The following is a 17,332-nucleotide window of genomic DNA, read 5'->3' on the forward strand; positions in this document are numbered from 1 at the left end:
TCTCAGAGGGGCCCAAGTTAATTACAGCCTCAACAGGAGAACTATCTGACAGATCTGTGACCTCTGACCTTTACCCTGCTGCCCATCAAAGCCAGAGGGCACACTGCATGACCCCAGCTTTGTGTTGGTGTATACACAGAGAGATCTAGAACATAGCTATATTAAAAATGGCATTAAGCCCATGCTGTGGTTTTATTTTATTTCCGGAGTCCTCAGGGGTGAGACATGCTCCTGCTACCGTTTCATAAAAATAATCAACTGCTTTCTGAACTCGTGAACCGCCACTGCAGGACACCACAGAGGCACTTCCATGTTCCTGGGTGAATAATAGAACAGGAATGCCACTTCCGATAATACTTTACCACAACAGATTGGATTATCACTCATTGGGCCTATTTAGTTCCCCTCACAATAAAGAGATGCTGTTTGGGAATTAAGTTGTTTATTCATGGGGGGTTATCATTCCAGCATTCCAAGTTCATTCCTTGTATTGTTCCTTTCACACACATGCATCATTCTACCTTCTTCATAAATGTACTTGAAAAGTTTAAACCGGCCTCTGTTTTCATTACACTCACGATTAGAGTGAAGAAAAAATAATTACTATAGTATATACTACAGTTTTCTTTTTACTACAATATTTATACTATAGTTAACTGTAAATACCATAGAATTCACTGTAGTGTTTTTGCACAAAACACTACAGTGAATACTACAGCAAAGTCGGCAAAATACTTCAGTGAATACTATAGTATTTATACCATAATATAGACAAAGACAGAACAGCATGTTTAGAAACTATGCGGTATAGATCCAGTAAAGAGGTCAATGGAACTCGACCAAAACAATGGAAATGCCATATAAACGCATAGCAGAAAGATGCCATGGGGGAAAAAGACTGAATCTCCTCATTGCTCCCCAGCAAAATTTGCCTACATTTAGTCTATTGCCAAATCAAATCAAATTTTATTTGTCACATACACATGGTTAGCAGATGTTAATACGAGCGTAGCGAAATGCTTGTGCTTCTAGTTCCGACAATGCAGTAATAACCAACGAGTAATCTAACCTAACAATTCCACAACTACTACCTTATACACACAAGTGTAAAGGGATAAAGAATATGTACATAAAGATATATGAATGAGTGATGGTACAGAACGGCATAGGCAAGATGCAGTAGATGGTATAGAGTACAGTATATACATATGAGATGAGTAATGTGGGGTATATAAACATAAAGTGGCATAGTTTAAAGTGGCTAGTGATACATGTATTACATAAAGATGGCAAGATGCAGTAGATGATATAGAGTACAGTATATACATATGAGATGAGTAATGTAGGGTATGTAAACATTATATTAAGTGGCATTGTTTAAAGTGGCTAGTGGTACATTTTTACATACATTTCCATCAATTCCCATTATTAAAGTGGCTGGAGTTGAGTCAGTATGTTGGCAGCGGCCACTAAATGTTAGTGGTGGCTGTTTAACAGTCTGATGGCCTTGAGATAGAAGCTGTTTTTCAGTCTTTCGGTCCCTGCTTTGATGCACCTGTACTGACCTCGCCTTCTGGATGATAGCGGGGTGAACAGGCAGTGGCTCGGGTGGTTGTTGTCCTTGATGATCTTTATGGCCTTCTGTGACATCGGGTGGTGTAGGTGTCCTGGAGGGCAGGTAGTTTGCCCCCGGTGATGCGTTGTGCAGACCTCACTACCCTCTGGAGAGCCTTACGGTTGTGGGCGGAGCAGTTGCCGTACCAGGCGGTGATACAGCCCGACAGGATGCTCTCGATTGTGCATCTGTAGAAGTTTGTGAGTGCTTTTGGTGACAAGCCGAATTTCTTCAGCGTCCTGAGGTTGAAGAGGCGCTGCTGCGCCTTCTTCACAACGCTGTCTGTGTGGGTGGACCAATTTAGTTTGTCCGTGATGTGTACACCGAGCAACTTAAAACTTACTACCCTCTCTACTACTGTCCCGTTGATGTGGATAGGGGGGTGCTCCCTCTGCTGTTTCCTGAAGTCCACAATCATCTCCTTTGTTTTGTTGACGTTGAGTGTGAGGTTATTTTCCTGACACCACACTCCGAGGGCCCTCACCTCATCCCTGTAGGCCGTCTCGTCGTTGTTGGTAAACAAGCCTACCACTGTAGTGTCGTCCGCAAACTTGATGATTGAGTTGGAGGCATGCATGGCCACGCAGTCGTGGGTGAACAGGGAGTACAGGAGAGGGCTCAGAACGCACCCTTGTGGGGCCCCAGTGTTGAGGATCAGCGGGATGGAGATGTTGTTACCTACCCTCACCACCTGGGGGCGGCCCGTCAGGAAGTCCAGTACCCAGTTGCACAGGGCGGGGTCAAGACCCAGGGTCTCGAGCTTGATGGCGAGTTTGGATGGTACTATGGTGTTAAATGCTGAGCTGTAGTCGATGAACAGCATTCTCACATAGGTATTCCTCTTGTCCAGATGGGTTAGGGCAGTGTGCAGTGTGGTTGCGATTGCGTCGTCTGTGGACCTATTGAGTCGGTAAGCAAATTGGAGTGGGTCTAGGGTGTCAGGTAGGGTGGAGGTGATATGGTCCTTGACTAGTCTTTCAAAGCACTTCATGATGACGGAAGTGAGTGCTACGGGGCGGTAGTCGTTTAGCTCAGTTACCTTAGCTTTCTTGGGAACAGGAACAATGGTGGCCCTCTTGAAGCATGTGGGAACAGCAGACTGGGATAAGGATTGATTGAATATGTCCGTAAACACACCAGCCAGCTGGTCTGCGCATGCTCTGAGGACGCGGCTGGGAATGCCGTCTGGGCCTGCAGCCTTGCGAGGGTTGACACGTTTAAATGTTTTACTCACCTTGGCTGCAGTGAAGGAGAGCCCGCAGGTTTTGGTAGCGGGCCGTGTCAGTGGCTCTGTATTGTCCTCAAAGCGAGCAAAAAAGTTATTTAGTCTGTCTGGGAGCAAGACATCCTGGTCCGCGACGGGGCTGGTTTTCTTTTTGTAATCCGTGATTGACTGTAGACCCTGCCACATACCTCTTGTGTCTGAGCTGTTGAATTGCGACTCTACTTTGTCTCTATGCTGGCACTTAGCTTGTTTGATTGCCTTGCGGAGGGAATAGCTACACTGTTTGTATTCGGTCATGTTTCCGGTCACCTTGCCCTGGTTAAAAGCAGTGGTTCGCGCTTTCAGTTTCACGCGAATGCTGCCATCAATTCACGGTTTCTGGTTTGGGAATGTTTTAATCGTTGCTGTGGGTATTACGTCGCCAATGCACTTTCTAATGAACTCGCTCACCGAATCAGCGTATTCGTCAATGTTGTTGTTGGACGCAATGCGGAACATATCCCAATCCACATGATCGAAGCAGTCTTGAAGCGTGGAATCAGATTGGTCGGACCAGCGTTGAACAGACCTGAGCGCGGGAGCTTCTTGTTTTAGTTTATGTTTGTAGGCTGGAAGCAACAAAATGGAGTCGTGGTCAGCTTTTCCGAAAGGAGGGCGGGGGAGGGCCTTATATGCGTCGCGGAAGTTAGAATAACAATGATCCAGGGTTTTACCAGCCCTGGTAGCACAATCGATATGCTGATAGAATTTATACATTATACAATTTTTTATACATGTATGTGTATTTCACACTATATTGAGGTAAAAATCGGAGTATAATTTTTGTATGGACGTCAACCCCAATATATGTTCATCTGATATATGTTCACCAATATATGTCATCAATCAACTGCATTACAGTTCAAAACAACTTTGACTACCAGCATCGATTTCTGTATGCTAGCTATGCTACCAGCTTATACTTATGGGAGTTAGCATTTAGCAGTCACTTCTTCTAAACCTGAACAGGGACAACTTCTACATTTTATGCAGTGAAAACAGCCAAATATATCCAAATTGGACTTTAGTAACCACATCATATCAAATTGTATTGGTCACATACATATATTTCGCAGATGTTATTGCGGGTGTAGCGAAATGCTTCTGGGTCTCTTACAATGCATCAATCATGACGGATTTGATGAATATCCACTTTAAATTTTTTTTTGTTTAACTTGCCCCAATCCAGCTTCCTTCTATCCCTCACGGTCTGCGTTCCATTGACCTCCTAACACCATCTATACTACAGTATTTTTTTCATGTGGGAGACCACATACCGTCATAGAGGAAGTTAATGAAAGACCATTGGATATTAAACCATTATTCCCAACCATGCTTTGTCTTTGAGAGAAAAATACAATTTTCTTGATTTCCTGTGAAGATTCCAGTCACAAACAGTAGGCAACTTGTTCTGCAACCTGGTCGTTCAAACAGCATGGTAAAAACAAATACTATTTTTTTCTATATTTAGATGGTCCTTCTTTCTGGAGGATGTCATTGATCAGTCAGCCCAAGTCAGAATTGGGAATGGACCGTGGAAATGAAATGACCATGTGAGAAAATTAGAAACGTCTGTTTTAACCCATATTGTGACAGATAGAGAGACAGTCATCCCACTTGATAAAAATGGATCTCTTTTGTGTGTCTGAATATCAACCATGACATTTGGTCTACCAAAAGATTTTTAAGTATAGTCGAGAATTTAAAAGTTGGAACTTGTCAGGTTTCTCCTATCATAATGTATACAACAGTGATAATTGAAGACATATCGTCCCCACAGTGACTGTACGTACATACCCCAACCAGAAGCCATGGATTACAGGCAACATTCGCACTGAGCTAAAGGGTAGAGCTGCCGCTTTCAAGGTGCGGGAATCTAACCCGGAAGCTTACAAGAAATCCTGCTATGCCCTGCGACGTACCATCAAACAGGCAAAGCGTCAATACAAGGCTAAGATTGAATCATACTACACCGGCTCCGACGCTCGTCAGATGTGGCAGGGCTTGCAAACTATTACAGACTACAAAGGGAAGCACAGCCGCGAGATGCCCAGTGACACGAGCCTACCAGACGAGCTAAATCACTTCTATGCTCGCTTCGAGGCAAGCAACACTGAGGCATGCATGAGAGCATCAGCTGTTCCGGACGACTGTGTGATCACGCTCTCCGTAGCCGACGTGCGTAAGACCTTTAAACAGGTCAACATACACAAGGCTGCAGGGCCAAACGGATTACCAGGACGTGTGCTCTGGGCATGTGCTGACCAACTGGCAGGTGTCTTCACTGACATTTTCAACATGTCCCTGATTGAGTCTGTAATACCAACATGCTTCAAGCAGACCACCATAGTCCCTGTGCCCAAGAACACAAAGGCAACCTGCCTAAATGAGTACAGACCCGTAGCACTCACGTCCGTAGCCATGAAGTGCTTTGAAAGGCTGGTAATGGCTCACATCAACACCATTATCCCAGAAACCCTAGACCCACTCCAATTTGCATACCGCCCAAACAGATCCACAGATGATGCAATCTCTATTGCACTCCACACTGCCCTTTCCCACCTGGACAAAAGGAACACCTATATGAGAATGCTGTTCATTGACTACAGCTTAGCATTCAACACCATAGTACCCTCAAAGCTCATCACCAAGCTAAGGATCCTGGGACTAAACACCTCCCTCTGCAACTGGATCCTGGACTTCCTGACAGGCTGCCCCCAGGTGGTGAGGGTAGGTAGCAACACATCTGCCACACTGATCCTCAACACTGGAGCTCCCCAGGGGTGCGTGTTCAGTCCACTCCTGTACTCCCTGTTCACCCACGACTGCATGGCCAGGCACGACTCCAACACCATCATTAAGTTTGCTGATGACACAACAGTGGTAGGCCTGATCACCGACAACGACGAGACAGCCTATAGGGAGGAGTACAGAGACCTGGCCGGGTGGTGCCAGAATAACAACCTATCCCTCAACGTAACCAAGACTAAGGAGATGATTGTGGACTACAGGAAAAGGAGCACCGAGCACGTCCCCATTCTCATCGATGGGGCTGTTGTGGAGCAGGTTGAGAGCTTCAAATTCCTTGGTGTCCACATCAACAACAAACTAGATTGGTCCAAACACACCAAGACAGTCGTGAAGAGGGCACGACAAAGCCTATTCCCCCTCAGGAAACTAAAAAGATTTGGCATGGGTCCTGAGATCCTCAAAAGGTTCTACAGCTCCAACATCGAGAGCATCCTGACTGGTTGCATTACTGCCTGGTACGGCAATTGCTCGGCCTCCGACCGCAAGGCACATCAGAGGGTAGTGCGTACGGCCCAGTACATCACTGGGGCAAAGCTGCCTGCCATCCAGGACCTCTACACCAGGTGGAGTCAGAGGAAGGCCCTAAAAATTGTCAAGACCCCAGCCACCCCAGTCATAGACTGTTCTCTCTACTACCGCATGGCAAGCGGTACCGGAGTGCCAAGTCTAGGACAAAAAGGCTTCTCAACAGTTTTTACCCCCAAGCCATAAGACTCCTGAACAGGTAACCAAATGGTTACCCGGACTATTTGCATTGTGTGCCCCCCCCAACCCCTCTTTTACGCTGCTGCTACTCTCTGTTTATCTTATATGCATAGTCACTTTAACTATACATTCATGTACATACTACCTAATTGGCCCGACCAACCAGTGCTCCCGCACATTGGCTAACCGGGCTATCTGCATTGTGTCCCACCACCCGCCAACCCCTCTTTTTACGCTACTGCTACTCTCTGTTCATCATGTATGCATAGTCACTTTAACGATACCTACATGTACATACTACCTCAATAAGCCTGACTAACAGGTGTCTGTATATAGCCTTGCTACTCTTTTTTCAAATGACTTTTTACTGTTTTATTTCTTTACTTACACACACACACACACACACACACACACACACACACACACACACACACACACACACACACACACACACACACACACACACACACACACACACACACACACACACACACACACACACACACACACACACACACACACACACACACACACACACACACACACACACACATACTTTTTCCCCCGCACCATTGGTTAGAGCCTGTAAGTAAGCATTTCACTGTAAGGTCTACACTTGTTGTATTCGGCGCACGTGACAAATAAACTTTGATTTGATATCTATAACCATGCTCAAGAGTATAGAAATATATTTAGAATGATGTTTTAAACTCAGCAGAGCTGTGCATTAAGACAGATGTTTACTTGACTAATGCAAGGCACTATGCAGTCAGATGCAGCTCCTCATCCCCTTCTCTGCTCTGGCTTCACACACATCTGAAGGAGATGGATCCCCAGACATCTCTCCACCACACAAAGACTTCCACTTGGTTTGGATGAAGATGCAGGGAACAATGAGAAGCATTCATTCTCAGAGTGAATGGACTCTGGGGATTGGGGACCATGTGTTTAATAATATGTATGTCAGGTCGGGACTGTTTGCACAGATGTAAAAGAAACATACACACAACAAGCCATAGAGCTTTCAGGCCGTCCCCACTCTGTGTTGTGCTTTCTACTGTATATCACTGGAAAGACTAATTAAAACCTAACTGATTTGTTTTGTTCATGTATTGTATACGTGAGTGAACCCATCAGTATCAGTTCACCCTTTGTTGCAGCTCCTCCTTGGCTGTCCTGTGCCCCCCAGCAGTCAGATCCTGTAATCAGCAGTACCAGGAGGACATAAAGCAGCCAGGGTCAGGGTGCATTGACCGCCCTGCTTGTTCACCCTGACAGATCTGCATGTTGGGCCGACAGTGTGCCACAACCCCTTGTTTGAATAGAGCCCCATGGTTCTGCCTGCTGGGAGATAAGTCTATCAGGGCAGCTCAGGAGGGTTGGCTTCGACACCAGACAAGAAGTTTGTCCAGGGGGAATGTTAGATTTGAGCTCACCACCCAGCTGTACCTTCAATTAGATTGTCTAGAAAGTAAACTGTTGTAAGGCCCACAAGCTGTGGTGTGGTTCCGTTTAAGTGATGTGCAGATTGGCCATGGACCTCAGGATGACCTAACCTACCTACACATCCAACTGGTTTATGTTTACTCAGAATTGCATAATAACACAATGGCCCCTGCATGCCCAGACCTGCTCCACTACCTCCACCTGACCTGACACTCTTCCTTAACACCTGCCTCTGGGCTGCTCCTGTTCAGGGTGACGATTACATAAACATTAGACTTACACAGACAGACCAAGTTGCACCATGGTTATTAGTCCAGTGGGTCTGGCCATCTTATAAAGCTTCGACAAGCTCAGACTTGCCTGAGGGAAATATGTACTTTTTTCTGTTATGAAAGACAAAGAGGTTATCTTCATTATAACATGGGGCAAGAGAAGGAGGGAAGTGTTCAGAACGGGTCACACGTACACACCCACATCACCGAATGATTATTTTTATCCTGGAAGAACTTCTCCACCATGAGTGAAATTGAATGAGCACTGCTACAATACCTCGTCACACTCTATTGCTAATGGATCCTCCTCTGGAAATGGAATTTGGATTTGTTAGGAAAGGCTGATAAATAAACAACTCCTCGAGGGATCTGAAAGCAACGTTTCATCTTGCAGAGATGGAAGTGTGTTCATCTGCCCTGCTGAGTGAAGTGCTTTGTTTTGTACCATCCATTTCAGAATGCACTGAGTGACCGGGGCTTAGGCAGGCGGGTCCTCATAAGACAACGTTTCAGTGGTGTATGGTGAGAGGGTGTAGGTAGGGGATAGAGATAGGACAGTTCATTCCTGGTAGGGTAGAAGAGTTGTAAATGTACTTGTCCTATCTGTCTGTCTACATACATTAACAATAGATAATAGAGTATAGTTAAGCAATAAGGCACGAGGGGGTGTGGTATATGGCCAATATACCACGGCTAAGGGCTGTTCTTATGCGTGACACAACGTGGGGTGTCTGGATACAGCCCTTAGCCGTGGTATATTGGCCATATACCACAAACCCCAGAGTTGTCTTATTGCTATTATAAACTGGTTACCAACATAATTAGAGCAGTAAAAATATATATTTTGTCCTACCTGTGGTTTACGGTCTGATATACCAGCGCTGTCAGCCAATCAGCATTCAGGGCTCGAACCACCCAGTTTATAATGAGATGTATACAACGGGTGGGTCTAATAGTGAATGCTGATTGGTTAAAACCTATTACAGCCGGTGTCTATTCCACAAGTTAACACCTATTTACTCTGTTCCATCTTTTTCCTATCCCTAGGAAGATCATAGAAACTACATCACGAAAGCATTTATTTTTAAGTCCACTGTATTTATTTAATTGATGCATTATTTACAGCCTTTTAATGAATAATTCAATAATTCATCACCCCATTCATCACATGTACGTTTAGATAAACTTACTGCCAAAGAAATGACCATCTATGCTGAAAAAGTTATTCAGTATTTTCATATTTTAACTGTATTACTTGAATCATACATAAAACATCATGTACATAACATACCCTTACAACCATGGCTATACTAATGTTAGGTCATCCTGAGCCCTTTTTAGAATATCTACTAATGGAAAGAATATAAAAAATCATAAAGTTTTACAGTTGAAGACTTTGAGCATAATGCAGCCGGTTGGACAGCCAGAAAACTGTCACAGCACAACTCTCTCTAGCATTATGTCTGATCTGATTGCCCACAAAATACTGATTATGAAATTAGATTAGATTAGTATGTGAAGAGTTCCAAAACACTATATACACACATTTTTCACATTTGTTTTTTCATCAGAAATGATTGTTTATCCTTCATGTGTGTGTAAAATATCACATTTCCACTTGTCTAATGTCCATTGCTCATGTTTCTTGGCCCAAGCAAGTTGGTTCTTATTGGTGTCCTTTAGTAGTGGTTTCTTTGCAGCAATTCGTGCATGAAGGCCTGATTCACACAGTCTCCTCTGAACAGTTGATGTTGAGATGTGTCTGTTACTTGAACTCTGTGAAGCATTTATTTGGGCTGCAATTTCCGAGGCTGGTAACTCTAATGAACTTATCCTCTGCAGCAGAGGTAACTCTAGGTCTTCCATTCCTGTGGTGGTCCTCATGCGAGCCAGTTTCATCATAGCGCTCGATGGTTTTTGCAACTGCACTTGAAGAAACTTTCAAAGTTCTTGACATTTTCCAGATTGACTGATCTTCATGTCTTAAAGTAATGATGGACTGTCATTTCTCTTTGCTTATTTGAGCTGTTCTTGCCATAATATGGACTTGGTCTTTTATCAAATAGGGCTATCTTCTGTATACCACCCTTACCTTGTCACAACACAACTGATTGGCTCAAACGCATTAAGAAGGAAAGAAATTCCACAAATTAACTTTTAAGAAGGCACGCCTGTTAATTGAAATGCATTCCAGGTGACTACCTCATGAAGCATGTTTAACACTTTTTTGGTTACTACATGATTCCATATGTGTTATTTCATAGTTTTGATGTCTTTACTATTATTCTACAGTCTAGAAAATAGTAAAAAATAAAGAAAAACCTTTGAATGAGTAGGTGTTCTAAAACTTTTGACCGGTGTATAGATTTTAGTGTATAGATTTTTGGAATGAAGTGGTTGCTAATTAGGATAGATTGATTTTGTTCTATAACAGACATTCAATGCTACAATGAAAGCAGCATGTTTATTTCATAGATGCAAACAATCAAAAAGCAAATAGAAAATGCACATAAAAAACACAGTAAATGTGACTCAGATTTAAAAAATAATAATAACATATGTTTCTCTGAATGAATCCATACTGCTAATGTAGCAAAACAGTAGTCTATAGGTCCTCTGGCCTCCTGCTGGAGTGCTTGTTCAGTATTGGGGCTGGTGCTGGGTGAGGGTGTCACATATAAGACTCTGCTGTCCCCCATGGCTGCATCTCAGTGAAGAACCCTTCACAGAAGTTGAGACTATGGTCCAGGGTGATAGGCACTGCCTGCACCTCCTCTTTCAGCTCCTCCCAGGGGTGCCTCTGCTGCTCATCAGGGAACAGTGTCAGCTCCTCAAAGTGCTGTGGGTGGACCGCCAAAGGGAGCGGCTGCTGCAGCCCAGTCGGGTTGAAGTGCTGCTGGATCTCCTCCATGCTGTAGCAGTCCATGGTGGTCACCTCCATGTACCTGCAGGCCTGCTGGTGGTCCCGGTCAGCCCCTCCACTGCACCACCTCCCCAGGTGCCAGCCCCAGCCTTGATCCTGCTGGGAGAGCTCCACCTTACAGCCCAGGGAGTTCAGAGCTAGGTTAATGTCTAGATCCTCAAAGTTATTGCTGCTCCCATTCAGAACATCGTCAAACACCATGGCCCAGTCTAGTTCACCCTTCGGTGCCTCTGGTTCCATGAGATCCGGTGTCAACAGTGGTGACTGATGGACTGTCTCCCACTTTGTGCCACTAAGTTTGCGTCTGTTCCCAGCACCTGCCCCTCTGTGGGACACTGTGTAGTGGGCCTGGGGGAAATGCTGGTGGTACTCCTGGGTTTTTCGGTTACGGGATGATCCTTGGGTTTTGCTGTGTCTCTGGGTGTTGAAATGGATGGCTGGAATCCGCCTGCGCTTGAAGACTCCATTGACAAACATGTCTGCATACTGAGGGTCAATCTGCCAGAATCCCCCTTTTCCTGGTTCATTCTTCTGCCTGGGAACCTTCATGAAGCACTTGTTGAGTGACAGGTTATGACGGATAGAGTTCTGAGGAGAGAATAGAATGGAGTTCATGAAAAGATGAGCTAACTGACAGTAGTCTTACTAAAGATTCTCTGTCATTTGTTGCTGGATCGTCATAATGTTATAACTAATGACGTGTACATATAAATCATTGGTTATAACATGTCAAATGTGCATCGTCAGGACAAGGTAATAACAATTTAAGTTCATTATACTCCTGAATCATATAGTCCCCATCACAGAGATTCCAAGAAAATCAAACAACGTCAATCATTTAAACTTGTCTAATAAAACTACCCATTTTGAATGGTGAGCGAGCGTTTTCCTGTCTTTTCCTGTCCAATGATGTCTACTCATTTTTAGGTTGCACCTCTGCTCACGTTGGTTGAGCACCTTCTACTTATTTCCCCCCAAAAATCAAACAACAAATAACCCACGATTACGTCAGTGATGAACAAATATAACCACGATAGGCCTAGAACTTATTTTCCATACAACATCAAAATAAATACTGTATCTCTGAGGGATTAGTTGCATGCAATCGCCCACACATCTCTCTCCCCCTGTGTTGTGTACCTCTCTCAGGTTTGATCAATAATGTAGAAGACAGACTGAGTCACTAACCTGCCAGCTGGTCTCAGCATGTCTGTAGTAGCAGAAGTTCTCTGTGATCCAGTGATAGATAGCAGACAGTGTGATCTTGTTCTTCTTGCCGGCCTGCATGGCCATGCAGATCAGTGTGGCGTAGGAGTAGGGAGGCTTCACCTCGTGGTTGGTCTTGAAGTCTACCTCCTCCAGGGACTTGGCTGGCACAGTGATCTGGTGGTGGTTGTTGGTCACTGTCGGGTGAAGTGAGTAGTAACTAGTCCTGTTGGCTGAGGCACTGGAGGTGATGGGGCTGCCTGCACTCTGAGGCATGCCGGAGGCTGCAGTGTCCCCAGCAGGTGGACTGGAGGGGGAGTCGGAGCCCTGAGGGTGCAGGTGGCTGGGCTGAGGCAGCTGGTACGGCTGGCAAGTGGAGCCCAGTAGGCTTTCTAGACTCCCACTGACTATGGTGAAGTCCTGGAGCCATTGGAGGCTGGTTAGACTGTCATCCAGGTGCACTGAACCATTCACATTGTCTTGGTCTTCTGGGTGAAGCTTCATCCATTTCTCCTTGAATCTGATGGCAATCTCCTGACTTGGTAGTACTGGCATTGTAAAGTGTCCCTGTTAATAAATTCCCACAAAGGATTACTGTATTACATTTCTTGCTGGCTGTCATTCCTGTGAATCCTTTACATATTGGTGTGATCTCACTCAGCTGACTTTGAATTTACAATATGAAATACTGCATTATAAACTCATAAAAATAAAAGAACAGTGGCCATTCATTCATGAAGAAGTGTTAGCAAAAGCAGTACAATTACCTTGGTCTTGGTGTACTCCGCAGTACAGCTTGAGTGATCAGCTCCACTGTTCTCATATGGTACCCAAACCTCTTACACGTTATTGCGATGTCTGTACCGATGGCTTTGAGAGGAACTGCTATCTAAACATGTAAACCCAAGACTTCATTTGCAAAAGTAGCCTTTATGTTTCCACATTCATTCAGATCCTGTCGATGTGTGATAATAATCCCATAACGGCGGAGAGACAGATCAGAACATACTGAGGGAAAGACAGAAAAGACCGCCTTGAGTTTTAATAGCCCTAAACAAATTGCAGGTCGCTGATTGGCTCCGTGATTTACAGGTTTCACCTTTGTTTCTACGGCTCACTGTATGAGTGCATATATAGGAAAAAATTGTTAAATCAGTGAAAACAAACAGAATGTAATTACACTGAATATTCTATGTAATATTTTTTACCTTATTAATCAGAAATAAATTGGCTTCTGACTGTCATTGAATACGTTGTGCATTCATGAATTGTAAGAAGGATGAGTTTTGATTTAAAAACGGAAGTGCAGTTTGGTTACTAAGGGTCTTCTGTAGGCTATTGGACAGTTAATGATACATAATATTTCAACTGTATCCTGAATAATTGCAGATAATGAATACATCCTTAGTTAATTGTAAAACAGCCACCTTTGGAGTTAAATGTTTTACAACTGTGATGTGACTTTACCTACACATGGTCGATATTTGAATTTACTTTTGATTAATTCCTCGTTTTATAGACATTGAAGACATAAATGTTACAGTTAATGACATTGTGTGTAGTAGACATTGCGAACATACTGGCTCTGTGATGAAATTGGGTAATTCTGGCTTTGACATGATCTATTAGCGACATCTACTGGTTATTGTCGATGTTAGGTTCTCGTATTTGCTATACCCATTATTTAATCAGTAGGTATACCCAGCTGACAGGGAAACTATGATTCCGTTAAAATGAATATGATCATTGTAGAAAACTCCATCACAGTCACTCTTTCTCTGATCCTGGGAGTCTGGGACACAGGCTCACAAACTCTGTCTTTCTAACTCAGGGTGTCAAACTCATTTTGCCCGGCGAACCGCATTCGCGCATTCGGTCTTCAAACGATGTCCAGAGGACGCACTAAAATGTGTTATATTTCATCACCATCAAAATTGGCCAAAAATAGTCCTCTATCCATCATTTTTTGAATTGTATATGCTCCCTGACTGTCTATCTTTCATTTCGATGATTATTAACGAGTTGGACACAGTCAAGAAACTGTATGAATGTACTGTAGGTCCATTATCGTTTCTACAGTCTCTATATGGGTTTAGTCATACATACACTACATGACCAAAAGTATGTGAACACCTGCTCGTCAAACATCTCATTCCAAAATCATGGGCATTACTATGGAGTTGGTCACCCTTTGCTGATATAACAGCCTCCACTCTTCTAGGAAGGCTTTCCACTAGATGTTGGAACATTGCTGCCAGGACTTGATTCCATTGATTCCAAGAGCATTACTGAGGTCAGGCACATATATTAGGAGATTAGGCCTGGCTCGCAGTCGATGTTCCAATTCCTCCCAAAGGTGTTCGATGGGTTTGAGGTCAGGGCTCTGTGCAGGCCAGTCAAGTTCTTACACACCGATCTCAACAAACTATTTCTGTATCGACCTTGCTTTGTGGACAGGGGCATTGTCATTCTGAAACAGGAAAGGGCCTTCCCCAAACTGTTGCCACAAAGTTGGAAGCACAGAATTGTATAGAATATCATTGTATGCGGTAGCCAAACCCAGATTCATGCGTCAGACTGCCAGATGGTGAAGCGTGATTCATCCCTCCAGAGAACCTGTTTCCACTGCTCCAGTGTCCAATGGTGGCAAGCTTTACACCACTTCAGCTGATGCTTGGCATTGCGCATGGTGATCTTAAGCTTGTGTGCGGCTGCTCGGGACAAACAGTTCTTGTGCTGATGTTGCTTCCAGAGGCTGTTTGGAACTCAGTAGTGAGTGTTGCAACCTTGGGCAGACGTTTTTTACGAGCTACACTCTTCAGCAATTGGCATTCCCGTCCTGTGAGCTTGTGTGGCCTACCACTTCGCGGCTGAGCCATTGTTGCTCCTAGATGTTTCCACTTCACAATAACAACACTTACAGTTGACCGGGGCAGCTCTAGCAGGGCAGACATTTGACTAACTGACTTGTTGGAAAGATGGAATCCTATGACGGTGCCATGTTGAAAGTCACTGAGCTCTTCAGTATGGCCATTCTACTGCCAGTTTCTATTGAGATTGCATGGCTGTGTGCTCGATTTTATACACCTGTCAGAAACGAGTGTGGCTGAAATAGCCAAATCCATTAATTTGAAGGGTGGTTCAGATACTTTTGTATATACAGGTCCAGTCAAAAGTTTGGACAACTACTCATTCATGGGTTTTTCATTATTTTTACTAGTTTCTACATTCTACATAGACCTATATCCATCCTGTCCTGCCTTTCTAAAGTCTTCGAAAGCCAAGTTAATAAACAGATCACCGACCATTTCGAATCCCACCGTACCTTTTCCGCTATGCAATCTGGTTTCCGAGCTGGTCATGGGTGCACCTCAGCCACGCTCAAGGTCCTAAATTATATCATAACCGCCATCGATAAAAGACAGTACTGAGCAGCCGTCTTCATCGAACTGGCCAAGGCTTTCGACTCTGTCAATCACCGCATTCTTATCGGCAGACTCAACAGCCTTGGTTTCTCAAATGACTGTCTCGCCTGGTTCACCAACTACTTCTCAGATAGAGTTCAGTGTGTCAAATTGGAGAGCCTGTTGTCTGGACCTCTGGCAGTCTCTATGGGGGTGCCACAGGGTTCAATTCTCGGGCCGACTCTTTTCTCTGTATATATCAGTGATGTCGCTCTTGCTGCTGGTGATTCTCTGATCCACCTCTATGCAGACGACACCATTCTGTATACTTCTGGCCCTTCTTTGGACACTGTGTTAACAAACCTCCAGACGAGCTTCGATGCCATACAACACTCCTTCCGTGGCCTCCAACTGCTCTTAAATGCTAGTAAAACTAAATGCATGCTTTTCAACTGATCGCTGCCCGCACCCACCCGCCCGACTAGCATCACTACGCTGGTCGGTTCTGACTTAAAATATGTGGACAACTACAAATACCTAGGTGTCTGGTTAGACTGTAACCTCTCCTTCCAGACTCACATTAAGCATCTCCAATCCAAAATGAAATCTAGAATTGGCTTCCTTTTTCGCAAGAAAGACTCCTTCACCCATGCTGATAAACATACCCTCGTAAAACGGACTATCCTACCGATGCTTGCCTTCGGCGATGTCATTTACAAAATAGCTACCAACACTCTACTCAGCAAATTAGATGTAGTCTATCAGAGTGCCATCCGTTTTGTCACCAAAGCCCCATATACTACCCACCACTGCGACCTGTATGCTCTCGTTGGCTGGCCCTCGCTTCATATTCGTCGCCAAACCCACTGGCTCCAGGTCATCTATAAGTCTTTGCTAGGTAAAGCCCCGCCTTATCTCAGCCTACTGGTCACCATAGCAACACCCACCCGTAGCACGTGCTAAAGCAGGTATATTTCACTGGTCATCCCCAAAGCCAACACTTCCTTTGGCCGCCTTTCCTTACAGTTCTCTGCTGCCAATGACTGGAACGAATTGCAAAAATCACTGAAGCCCGAGACTTATATCTCCCTCACTAACTTTAAGCATGAGCTGTCAGAGCAGCTTACCGATCACTGCACCTGTACACAGCCCATCTGTAAATAGCCCACCCAACTACCTCATTCCCCAAATTATTTATTTTTGCTCTTTTGCACCCCAGTATCTCTACTTGCACATCATCATCTGCACTCCAGTGTTAATGCTAAATATCACTCCAGTGTTAATGCTAAATTGTAATTATTTTGCAACTGTGGCCTATTTATTGCCTTACCTTCCTAATCTTACTACATTTGCACAAACTGTATATAGATGTTGTTTATCCCATGTGTATCCCCCTCTGTGTGGTTGTTTTTGTCACACTGCTTTGCTTTATTTTGGCCAGGTCACAGTTGTAAATGAGAACTTGTTCTCAACCTGCCTACCTGGTTAAATAAAGGTGAAATATTAAAAAATTAAAATAATTGTAGAATAATAGTGAAGACATAAAAACTAAGAAATAACACATATGGAATCATGTAGTAACCAAAAAAGGGTTAAATAAATCCAAATATATTTTATATTTGAGATTCTTCAAAGTAGCCACCTTTTGCCTTGACAGCTTTGCAAACGCTTGGTATTCTCTCAACC

General features: G+C 44.1%; 1 protein-coding gene across 2 annotated transcripts; it reads right to left on the reverse strand.

The window, feature by feature from the left end:
- Positions 1-10,558: 10,558 nt before the first annotated feature.
- On the reverse strand, positions 10,559-16,105 carry LOC139577792 (forkhead box protein J1-B-like). 2 transcript variants are annotated; one of them, XM_071404974.1, is made up of 3 exons: positions 13,010-16,105; positions 12,225-12,809; positions 10,559-11,624 (listed from the first exon to the last, which is right to left on the reverse strand). In XM_071404974.1, exons 2-3 carry the CDS (start codon positions 12,795-12,797, stop codon positions 10,785-10,787), a joined length of 1,413 nt encoding a protein of 470 aa, XP_071261075.1. In that variant the 5' UTR covers positions 12,798-12,809; positions 13,010-16,105; the 3' UTR covers positions 10,559-10,784. The 2 variants fall into 2 exon arrangements, with proteins under 2 accessions (XP_071261075.1, XP_071261070.1); XM_071404969.1 differs by having other exon boundaries at positions 12,225-16,104.
- Positions 16,106-17,332: the final 1,227 nt, after the last annotated feature.

Source organism: Salvelinus alpinus, chromosome 1 (assembly GCF_045679555.1).
Source record: "Salvelinus alpinus chromosome 1, SLU_Salpinus.1, whole genome shotgun sequence".
In the NCBI taxonomy this organism is placed as follows: domain Eukaryota; kingdom Metazoa; phylum Chordata; class Actinopteri; order Salmoniformes; family Salmonidae; genus Salvelinus; species Salvelinus alpinus.